Genomic DNA, 16194 nt, shown 5'->3' with positions numbered 1-16194 from the left:
GAAACATTAGAATATACTTTGGCAGGTTTTTTCATAGCTAAAAATAGTCTCACATATAACTGAGCAATTGTGCTCCTAGTATGTTGAAAATTTGCGTGTACACTAAAACCTGCGCATAAATGTTTATGCTAGCGTGATTTATAATTGTTCAAACTATACAATGTTCCTCATAGGTGAACAGGTAAACTGTGGTTCATCTATACAATAGCTTAGTGTTTAGCAGTAAAAACAAAAGAACAATCAGTATATGAATAAACATGGATGATATTAAACAGATACTTGCTAGCTGAAAAGGTGACATATTCCATGATTTCATTGTATGATATTCTGGAAGAAGGAAAACTATAATAATAATAAAAAAGTTCAGTGTTTATCAGGTATTTAGGAAAAGGAGAAAGGTTGAATTTGGAATGACAATAATTCTTAGTAAATCTACTATTCCATATGATGACATAATTGTGAACACATCTACAAAATGTTACAACAGAAAGAGTAAGCCCAGTTATGCAATTTTGAAACACTCACGTAAGAGGTCAGAGGGACCTAAAAAAGAATGCAGAATGTATCAAAGCAAACCAGCAGCTCTGGACATCTATGAACAACCCGCAGAAGTGGATAGCAATAATGTTGCTACTTTAGGAAACTTTGAGTGGGAGAGGGGTCAAAAAAAAAATAAAGGTAGGAGAATTTGTACAGAGACTGGAGATGTAGTCCAGTGATGGAGAAATTGTCTACATCAATAGGTCCCTTAAAAAAAAGCTCCTGCACTGAAATGAACAGATGTAACTAAGCACTGCTCTCTGGTGGATAAGATGTTACCCAGGGGCAGTTGTGTTAACCATTCTGACACAGGATTGATGTGTACTGGAACTGGAAAAATTGTTAAGTAGGTGGTGGATTATGTTTTACACCCAAACATGGGAGAAACAGAAATGGTTCCTGTACTAATGGATTGCAATGAACAACATCACATTTATTTTACTATAGATTCAAATGCATACATATAGAAACATGCATGTATTTCTTTGTTCTGTTGGTCAACTGGAAGAAACTAGAAGCGTTGACATCCTATTAGAAACAAGCACACGCCTGGCGGTGGTGGCACATGCCTTTAATCCCAGCACTTGAGAGGCAGAGGCAGGTGGATCTCTGTGAGTTCGAGGCCAGCCTTGTCTACAGAGTGAGTTCCAGGACAGGCTCCAAAACTATAGGGAGACCCTGTCTCAAACAAACAAACAAACAAACAAACAAAAAAGAAGCTAGCACCCTAGTCCCCAGATTTTGGTTTCTCATATTATTGTCCATTAAAAGGACTAGAGTTCCTTGGAGAAACAGATGGTTCTAGGAGTGGGAAATAGACAAGATAAACCTGGAGTATCTTTCAAGTGTCAGAAAGTAAGGATGCACTGTGACAATCACCCCCAAATAAAAGTCACACAAACTCCATGTGGGTTCGGCCAGTGAGGGCATGCTGAGGGGACAAGGGACTGATGACCAGCCCTGAAGCAATGAAGCAGCAAAATTAAGTAGTTCATTTAGTTATACCCCAAAGAATAAAATAAGTTTCCTTAGAAATAAATACATCTATATTGATTCCTACAGAACCTTACATCGTGATTAATAGCCAACAAATAAATTATTGGGCACATAGATATGAGAGAAGACAAATATTCAGAGAAGCTCAACTCGATTATGCAGACAGCGTTCTCAAGTAAGTGACTAGAACTCCCCACCCTTTAACTACGACTTACACACAGCAGCTTCTTCAGAAAATTGCAGTATGGAATGCAGGAGAGGTAACTTAAGTGGACAAAACAGACACACACTACTTCAGCTAGAGGACCAAGGTCAGCATCAACAGCTACAAACCATGTTAGCCTGGGTACCCTCAATCTATGTGATAGAAACAGTACCGCACCTCTTTGCTCTTTTTTTTTTTTTTTTTTTTTTTTGGTTTTTCGAGACAGGGTTTCTCTGTGGTTTTGGAGCCTGTCCTGGAACTAGCTCTTGTAGACCAGGCTGGTCTCGAACTCACAGAGATCCGCCTGCCTCTGCCTCCCGAGTGCTGGGATTAAAGGCGTGCGCCACCACCGCCCGGCTTACCTCTTTGCTCTTTATCCTCTAGCCCCATCAGCGATGCGCAGGTGGGAACCAGGTGTTGTGCTATACACCTGTAAATCTCGCCACTAGAGAAGCAGAGGCAGGACTACCAAAGGTTCAAGGTCATTTTCAGTGGTATTTGAATTTGTGACCACCTGGGCTACATTAAGAGTCTGTCTCATAAAAAAAAAAAACCAAAAAACAAATAGACAGCGCCTTTAAACCTCCCAGGAAAGGGATGGATGAGGAGAGGTTAATCAAGGGGACCTAAGCCAGAAGGTCTGGGGTGCCACCATTGCTCAGTAATATGTATAATGTAATGTATATTTCAAAAAACTCTAGTAAAGAGTATCTTGAATGTTTTCACTGTGAAGAAATATTAAGTTTTGAGGAGATAGATATGTTTAAGCTCACACAATGGATATGGGTATCAGACATCACATGATACCCCATAAATACATATGATTTTATGCTTTTACATAGTGGAAAAATAAGTTAGAGGCTCTTTCAATCAAGGGGTGGTTTATAAAAAAAAAACTTGATTCCATAAAACCAGCCCAGTTATTAAAAACAGAGGGAATCTAAGGGGAACTGAAGGAGATGTGAAGACAGACGTGAAGTGGTCTCCTGGATGGGTCCTGGAACTGAGGTGGGAACATAAGGGTAGAAGCAGGGAAGTCAGAAAGGACTTCCGTGAGCAACAGCATCAATATTGTCTATTAGTCACAACGCATCTACCGTATTACTGTAAAATGCTGACGGGGTAAACTGGATGGGGAACGTATGCCAATTCTCTGTTCTGCCTTCAGAACTTCTCTGTCATACGGTTTAGTGAAACAGACAACTGGCTGCTTGTTGTACAGCCTCAGTGCCAGGCGAAGTAAGGCACTGGGGTGAGGGCAGCCTTAGCAATTCCTAGGGAGCCCCAGTTTGCGGGCCTGGTGGCTGGCACAATGTCACCCTTAAGTTCTCTCTTACTGTGATTGCAGGCACAGTGTCTCGTGGGGTAGCTCTAGATCTGTCCTTTCACACCCAGTGGGCTTCCTTTTCCTGTCTCTAGTCTCTAGTCTCTCTGAACTTCTTGATTCCGCTGGGAGTCTAGTCTTAGAGAAGAACCATCCCAGCCGACCTCCCCTAGTCTTGTAACAAACCTGGGCCAGGCTTGAGCTCAGAGATAAAGGGCTCGATTTTTTTCTGTGCGCTACCTTTCTTGGGGGAGCAGGGGAGAGCCCTGGGCCTTGTAGACTCTGAGCTGAATTGCAAAGGGATTTGCAGGCAGACAGAGTTCTGACACTGGAGGATAATCAGGTCTGGAGGAGTAGAAGGTTTGTACGAAGTTTTGTGGGCTGTAGGGTGCAACTGTAGCGTGACTTCTACGCTCAGGAATATCCAGGGAATTGGAAGAACTCCCATATTTTTGCAGCAGAGGAACCGCTTGGACTTTAAAGTGGGAGGTTCCGGCTGCAGGAAAATGACTTTGGATAGGTGGCGCGTGCGCTCTGGAAAACTGAGGGCTGGCAGAGAGATGGGGCTGTCTTTACAGAGGGAAGATGAGGACCAGGACCCCACAGCCTACACAAAGGCACCATAGGGAGGGGAGAAACAGTCTGGAACTGGCATCACCTCCTCCAACAAGTGCCAAGAGCTCTCGGGAGGTGCCAGACAAAGTCAGCAGGCCTGTGCGCCAGCCGCGCCCTGTCCTCTCCAGCTTTACGCACGGGTTAGCTCGCCTTTTAGCCTCGCGAGGAAAACAGGGAGTAACTCCAGCCATCTCTGCTAAGGATAGAAATTTTTCCACAGTCACAGACCCCTACCAGGAGTTTCCCCAAAGGCAGGAGCCAACGGTCTAGGCTCCCTCTACACCCAGGTGCGGAAGGAGCAGGAAAGGCCTTGGCTGGCCCAGGAGAGGGGCGCACAGCTTGGCTGGCGTGTGGCAAGACCTTTGAGTTAATGTATAATTGTGAGCAGATGGCGGGGGCTGGCGGCAGCCTGGGGGCTGGGCTCAGCTAATGAGGGACAATTAGCCCCAAACACGGTGGGGGCAGCTGAGAGAGTCAGACAGTGAAGGTAGATATTTGCTCCTCAAACAGTCTGGCGCGTTAGGCAGAGGGTTGAGCGACTGAGCCTTTGGGCTTGCTAGGCCCCCCGCCAGGGCCCTTTCCCCTTTTTTTTCCTCTCCTATCACCTCTGGGTCGAAAGCTTCTGTTTGTTCAGACCCGAGAGCCTGTTGTAAAGACAGAGCGAGAGGGTAGTTTATGGGGGAAATCTCTGCCACCACCATCTGCCAGGGCTTGTCCTTTCTCCCCCCTGACACCCCTACCTACACCCTCATGCAGCTGTCTATAGGAAAAGCCGGTCAGGGCATGAGCCTTGAGCTCCAAGATGCAAGGGCAGATCCAGAGAAAAGAATAAGGCAGGAGAGGGAGGACGAGAGCAGGGATGCCCTGTGCCTTTTTGGGGACCTTCTTTTGCCAGGCGTAATTAAACAGAGTGCCCAGCAGCCCCTAGCTGCCCCTGCTGGAAGAACTCTTCTCGCCATGGGGCATGTGCTGTCCTGCCCATGGTGCTGAAAACATCTGTCGCAGTCTTCCCTCCGGTCCAGCGCTCCAGCCCAGCCTGAAGATGCTGGAGCAGACTGGAAGAGGAGTGGAGTATGTGTCAGGGTAAGACTGAGGACCCATTTCTGTGATGCATTTGGCTTTGGAAGACAAGAGTTTGCAACTCTAAGCTCCAGGTTCATAGACGATACCCACTTCTGAAACACCACCAAAACCCAAAACATTTACCAATGAGATCTTCTAGTTTTTCCTCTTACTTCTTGGTCTAGTCTTAATGCCTTAAACAGGGTTGCTTACTTGAGCATCACTTCTGTGCCTGAGTTACAGAATCTGAGATATAAAATGGACCCCAAAGTCTTTCTACATCTGCTCCTTCGCACCCTTGCAAGCGTCTGCCCACAACAGCGATGGCACCAAGGCTGCCAAGCACGAAAGTCTGTGTTCCCTTCCAGCAACCCACTCCCAAGGAACAACCTCCCCACCCACTGGTTTCCACACTCCAACAATGGCCCAGACAATCTGTGGTGTCTTTTGTGAGAACAGGAATATCAATTTTAAAAATTTAATCTAAAACTACCCACCCAAGTAACACGGAGTCCGGAAACATCCAGAGGTATAAGAGGGCAGAATAGACTGTGTGTGCTTCCTTAGAAACTCCACATGCATTTCTGGTCATCCTGACATTCAGTCCCACCAACCTAGTGCCGTTGGGGTTCTGAAGTCCACGATGGCCCTATTTCCAGGTGAAGACTCATTCTCTGCGTCATTTCAGGCACGGAACGACTAGAGAATTGGTGAGAACCCTCCTGGGAGAGAGTTGACATGTGCGACCCACGCTTCTCTGTCCATTCTCCTTCTCTTGAGGTTTCAGATGCCAACTCAGATTGTACTCCATCAGGCTGTATGTCATTTATCTTGTATAATAATACACACACTATCTGGGGGTTGACTCAAAGACTCTGACATATGCAGCATGGCTGGGAAACTGTATCAGGGCTTCTGGAATGTTCTTTTATATTTCTATGCATGTGAAACTTTGGGACCATAGTCTGAAGTCCCTCGTCTTCCATGATCCTCATTCTTTTCAAGAATACTGGCCCATGCTTGGGGACACCCTATGCTGCGGGAGCCTGTCTGAGAATGGCTCCATGCTTCCTTCAGGGTGAGTGGACACAAGGTGGACTCTGAAGCCCCGCAGAAGGACCCAGCGGGTCCCTGATTGTGGGTTACCCTGCCTCAGGGCCAATGTCAGCCAGCCAGCCCCATGCACACTTCCCTCCTCCTCTGCTCATGGCCTGTGACATCACTGGCTACTCCCAGAAGGCTGCCCTCTGCTCCTGAGCACAGACTCTGTGTGGCTCTGGACCCCCTGGGTGGACTGAAGCAGCAGCAGAGTGGAGGCTGGTACAAGAGCAGACCACCAGCAACCTCTGGAGCCCCGACAGGAGCCTCGGACCTCGCGCTGGAATTCCTACCTCCTTTCCTCCACCCAGGTAGTTCGCCAGCAGGCTCATTGTCTGCTCTGCCTCTCATACTGTCTCCATGTCTTTGTGTGCCCAAACTCAACTTTCTTCCTCCTGTCTACACAGTTATTCTCCTTCCTGCCCCCTCAACTCCTCAACCTGCTATCTCCTCTAGTGAGTATCAAGTTTTTTTTTTCTGACAGGTTGCCACATATATTGGGGGTGTGGGGGAGGCTATTGGAGATAGGGTTTCCTTTTGTGAGTTAGGGCATGATTCATCTTGTTTGGAGGTCTTTTAGATGTGACTATTGGACCTGCATTCCACAGTAACTTTGGTCACTTGGGAAGGTAGACTCTTATGCATGTTTAGCTGATAGTCTCAGCCCCTGTTCCCTTGTCCCTTGCACCCCCAGCTTCCCTCTCCATTTCTTAAATGACAGTTGCCCAAGGATTAAGCAGGGCTGGGGTAAGAGAAAGAGAATCTCATGCTTTGAAACCAGAAATGTTTTACCTTTGCTCAGAAACTGGCTTCTGAACCTTGAATTTTATTCTCTGAGGGGGTCTTGATTTATGTTCATCTTAGTTTGTGCCTCCATTTTCTTTGTGTGTGTGTGTGTGTGTGTGTGTGTGTGTGTGTGTGTGTGGAGGGGATCTGACTGTCTCACTGAGTTTCTGGAATGCTGAGAGATTGAAGGGGTGTATCTCCAGATACCTAAACATAAATTTAAAAAGGTCACCCTGGCTACGGAACTCAATGAGCTCTGGATCCATTGATGTTTTGCTCCTGCTGGTTTCTTCTTCCTATTGCATTGTTATCTCCATTTAAAAGGAAAGACTCCCAGGAAGAATTCAGGTGGAACTGATATTCTTAACCTCCTCCCTCTCCTGTAACTCCCTACACACTCAGCTTGCCTCTGTTCTTTTCTCCCCCCTCACTTCATCCCAAATAAACAGCAATGTGCTCATGCCTAATGCCCTATTCGAAGTAATTGCTGTTGATTTAACTGAGCCAAGGCAACTTGGTTATTTCAGGAAAGTTGCATGGGTAAACTGTTCCTTGGAGTTACCTACAGCTCTGCCAGGATCCCAGGCACAAAAGGAGACAGCTTCAACTCCTTTTAGTTGCTGTAGAGAGCAGAAAAGACACGACGGTGGTGGATGTTGCTGCACAGACTCTCTTGTGCTGAAGAGGTCCTCTGCTCCCACGAGCAGACAGCATCAGCACCCTTTCTTTCCAAATGCTGCAAGGAAATGCTAGTAAAAATTACAATGTCTGAAAGGTAGCCATTGAAAAGGAAACTTCACCGTGGTATCTAGATTTATTCCATGTTCAAAAGCACCAACAGCTACAACAACCTTAGACCCTGCGATGAGCTGTGCCTTCTAGCAGAAACCATCATCTCAGGCTTTATGTATCTCTCCAATGTGTGGGACCGGATCCCAGGGTCTGAGGGTAGAGCTGAGTCCCAAATCCCCCCACCCCGCTCCAATCTTCCTGGAGAACACAAAAAACAAGGGTAAGGCTGTCCTTGAAGTGCTTTGATGGGAGTTTGGAGAACTGAATCTAGGACCTCCTGATTTACGAACTCTGAACTTGAAAGCCAGAGAGTCTCTGGCTCAAGGGTGTCAGTCAGGCACTGAGAAGGCTTATGACCAGTCAGTCGTCACATTGTCCACTTGGGGAAGAGAAAGTCCGGGTACTGAGAATGTTCCCTTCCACCTCTCAGCCCCTCTTTAATAGATATGTGGGAAGTTAGTTCCTCCTCCTCCTCCATCCTCCTTACCATGAAAGATCCAGTCCCCAGCTGACACTGTGATATCCATCACATAAGAACGTAACAGAATTTTAATGTTTTTGTGTTAGCCAGCCTGCTAACCCTGTCGAAAACATTCCATTCCTTGACCATTTCAAGGGACCACACTTAAATAACCCTATATTATTGCAGAACCAGATCAAAAGGGAGACTTCTAGACGCTGCCCCCTTCAGTCTGCCAGTTGGCGTCCTGTCTTTCTGTGAGGAGGACCAGTGTGAAGCATGCAGCAGGACGGTGAGAGGCCTGGAAGAAGCTGGAAGGATAGAGAAGGGTTCCGAGATCAAATACTGCCGCTGGATCTTGGCTCCCATCAACACAATTTCAATTGTCGTTAGTCAATGTTTTGGGCATGGTTTTCTCCGGTTGCTCCCTCTCTGCTTTACTCTGCTTCTTTTGGATTAGTGCATAACCAGCTCCTAAAGAAAGTGGTTTGTTTTGAGGACCCTGGGAAAAGGTGGGCGCAATCTCAGAGAAAGACAGACTGTGTGGTAGCGGATCAGGATAGAAAGCCCGAGTGACCTTCTGCAAGGGTGGGTGAGGACCTGGACACGCACAGTGCGCTGAAGCTTACCTCTAACCCTCAGGAATCAGCAGTGTGAATCAGCTGGGGGGACTCTTTGTGAATGGCCGGCCTCTTCCTCTGGACACCCGGCAGCAGATTGTGCAGCTAGCAATGAGCGGGATGCGACCCTGTGACATCTCTCGGAGCCTTAAGGTAGGGCCAAACCTTTTGTCCCATAATGGAGACAAGAAACAGGCACCAAGGACCTCTCTTAAGATAACGATTTGGGGCTGAACCCTAAGGGCCTCCTTCTAGAAGACCCTCTTGGAGGTTGGAAAGGGGAGTTTTAGGTGCCCAAGATGAGCTTAGCCACTCAACTCCATGGCTTGGTTCAATAAACCTACCCCCCCCCCCCCCCCCCCCTGCCTTTGCCTTGGTAGCTTCCTTTTGTCTTAGGAATGCTCGGCTTCCTTCTACCTATCACGTCTTCTGTGTCTGTTTCTGCTTCTCATCTGACTCAGGTATCTAACGGCTGTGTGAGCAAGATCCTAGGACGTTACTACCGCACGGGTGTCTTGGAACCCAAGAGTATTGGAGGAAGCAAGCCGCGCCTGGCCACACCGGCCGTGGTGGCTAGAATTGCCCAGCTAAAGGATGAGTATCCAGCGCTCTTTGCTTGGGAAATCCAGCGCCAGCTGTGTGTGGAAGGACTCTGCACTCAGGACAAGGCTCCCAGTGTAGGTGCCCTCTCCCTACCGTGGGGGCTTTGCTGGTAGACTGGAGAGAAGATTCCTTTCTTCCTTGGCAATTTTGTTATTTTAGTCTGGTGTTCAGGGAAACGGGTATCGGCCTTCTGACTCATAAATTTCTCGTCTGAAAAGCGGCAGTAGTCAGGGAACTGAGGAGGAAGTATGGGTTGGGGGCGGAGCGGGCTTTGGAGATGGCGAGGCGAGGGCAAAGGATCTACAGAACGCAATCCTGGGTGTAGACACCATTTTCCCCCATATGTACCCCAACACCCCAGGTGTCGTCTATCAACAGAGTCCTTCGGGCGCTACAGGAAGACCAGAAGTTGCACTGGACACAACTCAGATCACCAGGTGAGTATTAGAATTGCCAGCAGAGACAACCAGAGCCAAATTCTTAGCATTTTGTAGCTCTTCCTTCTGCCTAGTGTGAGGGATTCTCCCTCTTCTTTTCAGTCACCCTCCCAACACTCCCTTAAAGAGGCTCTAGTGGGTGGCTTTGCTTGCTCCCGGTAGAATACAGAGGGTTCAGAAAAATGAAATTGCTCGCTCAGTTGTCAGCCAGTAGTTGGCATGTCTGGGAAGAGAACCTAGATCCCTTAACTCCTAGGTTCACACTAACTGCTAAGGGCAAGGCTAGATAGGGCCTTTCATACCCTTCCTCTACTTCCTTTAGCTTCTCAGAACATTGTCCATATTCTATGGGTCATTCAAGCCTGGAGCAATTCTGTTTTCCCTAAGTAGTACCATGATACTGGGCACATTGTATAGCAACTGCATAGCAAGGAACTGCATACTCCTATAAAGCCGTGCTCTGCTTCTGTGACTGTGTTGTTGTCTAGTGAGAGACCCCAGAAAACCAGAAAGGTCTACATTGCAAATGCCATAAGACATTGTCCTCCTTTGCAGCTGTTTTGGCTCCAACTCTTCCCAGTTCCCACGGTAGATGTGAGGCTCCCCGAGGTCCCCATCCAGGGACAAGCCACAGGAATCGAACTATCTTCTCCCCAGGCCAAGCTGAGGCCCTGGAAAAAGGTGCTGGGCTGGGGTAGACAGTGGGGCGGAAGGTCCTTGGTATGGCAGAAAGGCTTGAGACTTGTGGGCAATGGCTGAAGGGTCCAGGTTGTGGGTGGCTTGGCCTTGGAAAGGAGGGCTATTCAGGGTTTTAACCTCTGTCTCTACAGAGTTCCAGCGTGGGCAGTACCCAGATTCAGCGGCCCGTGGAAAGCTGGCTGCTGCCACTTCTCTGCCTGAGGACACAGTGAGGGTGAGTGATCTCTGTAGCACAGTGTGAGGAAACTGGAAAGGAGAAGAATGTTTTGACCAGGGCTTTGGGTCTGCTAAGGTAGAGATGGCAGCAAGAGGGTGGGGGGGAAAACTTGCTTAGAAAAAAATCAGAGGTGACGTCATCCTTGCTCTTCTGTTGACCGCTCTCCTCGTTTCCACATCCAGGGCTTTTAAGTGAGGAAGGAGACAGAGAGCAAAGGCAGGGCAGGGAGAGAGGGTGCCGGAGTGGTGGAAGGCTCTGCCTTCGGAGTCCAGGCCAGGAACACATGGTGAGAGCAGCTGGTGCCAGGTGGCTGAAGACACAGCCAGTGATACAGTTCCTGTTCTCTCTCAGGTCTGGTTTTCCAATAGAAGAGCCAAATGGCGCAGGCAAGAGAAGCTGAAGTGGGAAACACAGCTACCAGGTGATTTCTGTGCATATCCACCCACCCATCCATCTACCCACCCATCCATCCATGTATCCATGCATCCACCCATCCATCCACCCACCAACCTACCCATCTATTCATCCACCAATCCACCTATCCATCTGTTTATCCATGCATCCACGCATCCATCCATCCATCCATCCATCCACCCACCAACCTACCCATCTATTCATCCACCAATCCACCTATCCACCTATCCATCCGTTTATCCATGCATCCACGCATCCATCCATCCATCCATCCATCCATCCATCCACCAATCCATCCATCCATCCATCCATCCACCAATCCATCCATCCATCCATCCATCCATCCATCCACCCATCCATCCACCCATCCATCCACCCATCCATCCACCCATCCATCCATCCACCCATCCATCCACCCACCAACCTACCCATCTATTCATCCACCAATCCACTTATCCATCTGTCCATCCATTTATCAATGCATCCATCCATCCATCCATCCATCCATCCATCCATGTGCATTTACATAGCAATCCTCATATACCTGGCTCTGTACTAGATTCTGGGCATGTCCAGACCCTGTTCTTAAGGGCCACTCAGTCCCTAGGATCATCCCTTGAATTTTATCATTATTTCTGGTTTCCTAAGGCCTGTTTTGGGAAGAAGACAGCCTAGTTTGTGACATTTGTCTCTTCCAAACTCTGCAAGAAGCTGCTACCTTTCCTGGAACCTTTGTCTTTTACCACATCCCAGGTCCCCATGCCTATTTCTCCCTCTGAGTGGATCCACCCTCATCTTGTAGGTGCTTCTCAGGATCTGATGGTACCAAGAGTTCCCCCAGGGATCATTTCTGCACAGGTACTTAGGAGGTAGGGAGTTTATGAAGTGGGAAGACTGAAGGTCTCATGACTTCTCCTATTTATGGTGAAGGCATGGGTAAAACCCATGGATAGGCAAGGCCTTCACTGTGTCTTCTACAAAGTGCTATCCCTGGTCTCCCATGTGAATGGCATCCTCTGGGGTGTAGGACACAGCCTGGGGGGCAGGTGGTCTTGGGGGTCATGCAGTCCTAGTTCCCAGGCTTTCTCACTAGTGGTTGAGAAGACCCCCAACTTTGCTTTCTTAGCAGTCCCCTGGTAGTGTGCCCCCAGCAGCCCTGCCTGTGCCGGAACCGCTGAGTCCTTCCTTCTGTCACCTGTGCTGGGGGACAGCACCAGACAGGTGTGTCAGTGACACCCCATCCCACGCCTGTCTCCAGTCCTGCTGGGGTAAGAATTGAGAACAGGATGTGTGTTCCCAGAGTCTACTACAGATCCTGGAGGGCTTGGGAAGGGGTAGTTGTGGGTATTCTTCACCTTTTCTGTGGGAGGGTATGGTCCTCCAGTTGGGGATACCAAAGGAATCTCTCAAAACAGCTTCCCTCATTCCTTGTGGGGCTCTTAATGCTGGGGCGTCCACAGTAGCTCTGACACCTACAGAAGGCAAAGGAAGTGGTGCTGAGATCTGAATGTATATACCCTTAGGTAAGTATGTCTCAGCCCTCCGCCTCAGTGACTTTGAGAGGCCTGTAGGACCAATAAGCCCAATCCAAGTGCCAACAAGATGGCTCAGCAAGTAAGAGCACTTGCTGCTGAGCCTGACAACCTGAGTCTGACCCCAGGAAGTTGACATGGCAGGAGAGAATCGACTCTCACGGGTTGTCCTCTGGCCACCACGTGTGTGCTTTGCACATGCTGTGCACACACAGGCATTCGAACTCACAAATAGTGGATAAATTAATGTGGGTGAAAAGACCAGGTTCCCCAGAGTCTTGCTGGTGTCACCCCCATTGCCACCTTTGTTCTTCCTGCCGCTGGCTCTGTCCCTAGTCTTGGTACCACTTCAGCCCTAACCTGTCTGGTACCCCACTGTTGTAAGACTTGGACTAAGGTGAGACCCAGAGACAGGTGGGATCTAATGCCATTATTTCCCCACACAGATTGTCACTCCCTCCTTCCTGTGGCTTCTTCTTCATACATGGAATTTTCCTGGCCTTGCCTCACCACTTCTCCTGTGTACCATCTGATTGGAGGGTCAGGAGAAGCGGCATCAACCCATTACTGGCCACAACAGGCTTCCATTTGGCAGTAATAAAAGCTTTTTTAAAGTTAGCAGTACTTCTTGCGATTAACCTCCTTTTTTTCTCATGAACACCAATGTGCATCTATCTATCTGTCTGTCTGTCTATCCGTCTGTCTGTCCATCCATCCGTCCGTCTGTTTATCATCTATCCATCATCTATCTATCTATCATCTATCTATCTATCTATCTATCTATCTATCTATCTATCTATCTATGTGTTTATCTATCATCTATCTATTATCTATCTATCTATCTATCTATCTATCTATCTATCTATGTATTTATCTATCATCATCTATCTATCTATCTATCTATCTATCTATCATCTATCTATCTATCCATCTATCTATCTATAATCTATCTGTCTGTCTATTATCTGTCTATCTATAATCTACCTATATCTATTATCGCTCTATCTTCTATCTCGTAATTTATGTATACATGCATTGCATCTAGTCATATTTATCTGTAGTAATGAATCTATCAATCCCATGACTGTAGGCATTTATGTACCTATTGATCTATTTAGGTGTTGGGGTTACACATGCACACACATCATATTACATCATAGCACCTCACTCTCCGGTCCTCCAGCACAGGTCAGCAGAAAACAAACAAATCAGAGTCAACAACTAACTAACTAACCATAACATAATAGCCACACCTAAGAAAATTTACTAGAGTTCTTTTATTTATTTGTTTTTGCTTGTTCGTTTGTTCGTTTATTGTTTTGATTCAGGGTCTTACTATGTAGCTCTGGCTGTCTTGGAACTCACTCTGTAGACCAGGCTGGCCTCAAACACACAGAGATCCACCTGCCTCTGTCTCCCAAGTGCTGGGATTAAAAGTATGTGCCACCACCCCTGCCAAGACAATTTATTATAGTTCTTTGGTCTGAACAAATAAACATCAATTTCCTAATTGCATATGTATTTTTGCCATAGCAGCAGAGTGTAAATGACATTTTGAGATTCTCCTCTCCTGTTCATACATGCTCCAGGGGCAAATTGGAGTCCCAGATCTTCTCAAGTCTGTCTGCAAAGAAAGCTGCAGGCTTCTCCCTAGTAGTCTTGGGATGTGGGGAGAGGGAAGAAGCTAGAAAAAAGAAGTTAAGTTAGGGGATATTTGGAAAGGAAGACTGGCTTGTATTTCTAAGTTCTTTCTCCTCCCCATACCCCTGCTTCTTCCCATATAATCCCAGCCTGGCCTTGAATTCCTAGTCCCCCTGCTTCCACCTCCCAAGTACTAGAATCACAGGCACGTGCTGCAAATTCTCAACAATTCCTTGCTCTTCTGAGAGGCAGAGGGCGGATAATGGTGGTAGTGACAGGAGTGGGGGTGGGTGGTGTGCTTGTGTTTTCCACCTGGAGTAGGCACTTAGAGCAAATCCTCTAAAGCTGGCTGTTGAGGAACTGGTGAGCAACCACACATCTATTTATATGTAATCCATGTTAAAATGAACAGTTAGCTACCACGGAACCAGCCACATTTCAAACACCACATGTGGGTTGTGCCTTCTTTTCTACAGCATTTTCACCAACAGAGAAACGTGTGATGATGGTGTAGCCCCGGAAGCCATTTGATGACAAAGACGACACAGCCTGCCCCTCCCCTGACTTCTCTGCTTTTGAGGTGGAGGTCTGCTTGATAGGGCTGCTCAGGAAAATAGGCAAGGTTATAGGCAGGCAATGTGCACAGCACAGTCAGAAAACAGCCTCTCACTCCAGCAACAGGCCTGACATCAACAACGGTCAGAGCTGTCTTATTTCAGCTGAGACCCTTGGATGAGCACAGACAAGCAAAGGATAAAGGGTCACTTGTGGGGAACTGGACATAAGACTGTGGATTGTGTGCATGCTCATGTTTGCACACACATGAGTATCCCTGTATACACACATTCCCATGCTTTTGTGTGTGTGTGTGCATGTTTACAGAATGCTGAGGAAGAGGTTTTGTATTAAAAGACCTGTAAGATGTATTACCTCCTTAGGTAAGACCTGTTTTTTTTTAAATGTATTTATTATGTATATAGTGTTCTGGGCACCAGATCTCATTATAGATGGGTGTGAGCTATCATGTGGTTGCTGGGAATTGAACTCAGGACCTCCAGAACAGCAGTCAGTTCTCTTAACCTCTGAGCCATCTCTCCAGCCCAAGACCTGTTTTTGCAGCAGATTCTCACCTTGCTTAAGATAGCCTTGAACTCTGGAGCTAGAGTAATTCTGCTTCAGCCTCTCAGTTTGCTGGGGTTGCAGGAACACTCTCTTTCTGGCGTAGGTTTGTGTTTAATGCCCTCTTGGAAAAGAGGCCTCCTACTCCCTAGCATTTCCTACTTAACATTTAATTAAAAAATAAATTCATGTATCTTGAGAAGAAATACTGAAACCTAAGGCCATTTTCTCCTCTCCAAATTGAGTCTCTTTCATGTTTTTATTTCGACTTTTCTCATCAGAAGACTTTAAAGCAAGCATTTACTGTCATATGGGGTATTCGGGGACATGGATGCTGGCTTTAAGAGGCAGTCTGCTGTGTTAAATAATAACTTTTAAACACTTTCAATCCTGATTATATCAGGGGAAAGTTGCTTGTGGTCCCCTCAGCACCTCCTTAAACAGTTGCCAACCTTAACAAAAGGAGAGATAGGCGCTCAGCCTGGGCTGTGTGTGTGTGTGGGGGGGGTGTCTAGGATTTCATGGCGTTGCTTTGCTTTTTCATAGTGCTTATTTTTGTAGTCACTTTGTATTTAGCAGCAAGTGATTTGGGTTTTGTTTTATGACAGCGATAAAAACTATTCCTTTCTAAATGAATGTCTATGCGAATTAAAACATTAACAGGACAAGTGGGAGGGAGATAAAGGCTAAAGTAATGAAGGGAGTGCAAGACAGGCATACATTCTGTAGGTCCTGCTTTGACGGCAAGAGCGGTAGACATTAGTCACATCTGAGTACGAGGCTGAGCTCTGCCCATGAGTTATGGGCCCTCAGGTCAAGCACTCCAGCTGCCTGCAGAGGTGAGAAATGGTGAGGGAATGACTCTGCTCCGACTTACTTCACTGCATAGAAGCGAATGACAGTTCAAGGAGACTGGGTGAACAGTCCGGGGGAGCAAGGGATGGCGGGGTGAACATAGGTGCCAATGCCGGCACCCACGTTCCTAAGAGAACATTCTTTCATTTGTTCTAAACCTAGAAGGCATTCTTACAATA

The 16194-nt window shown here is 47.2% G+C and overlaps 1 protein-coding gene across 1 annotated transcript; it reads left to right on the top strand.

Annotated features, from left to right (window-relative positions):
• The first annotated feature begins 8157 nt into the window (after window positions 1-8157).
• Pax4 (paired box 4) lies at window positions 8158-12998 on the top strand. Its single transcript, XM_041675383.1, has 10 exons — window positions 8158-8170; window positions 8521-8651; window positions 8960-9175; window positions 9463-9538; window positions 10094-10219; window positions 10369-10451; window positions 10806-10875; window positions 11671-11726; window positions 11995-12136; window positions 12847-12998. Exons 1-10 carry the CDS (start codon window positions 8158-8160, stop codon window positions 12996-12998), a joined length of 1065 nt encoding a protein of 354 aa, XP_041531317.1.
• The last annotated feature ends 3196 nt before the right edge of the window (window positions 12999-16194 follow it).

Source organism: Microtus oregoni, unplaced genomic scaffold (genome assembly GCF_018167655.1).
Source record: "Microtus oregoni isolate MIOR12 unplaced genomic scaffold, Mior012 000026F_ref0000081, whole genome shotgun sequence".
Taxonomy (NCBI): Eukaryota; Metazoa; Chordata; class Mammalia; order Rodentia; family Cricetidae; genus Microtus; species Microtus oregoni.
Note: the sequence above shows the minus strand (reverse complement) of the source record. Positions and strands in the feature narration are given on the sequence as shown.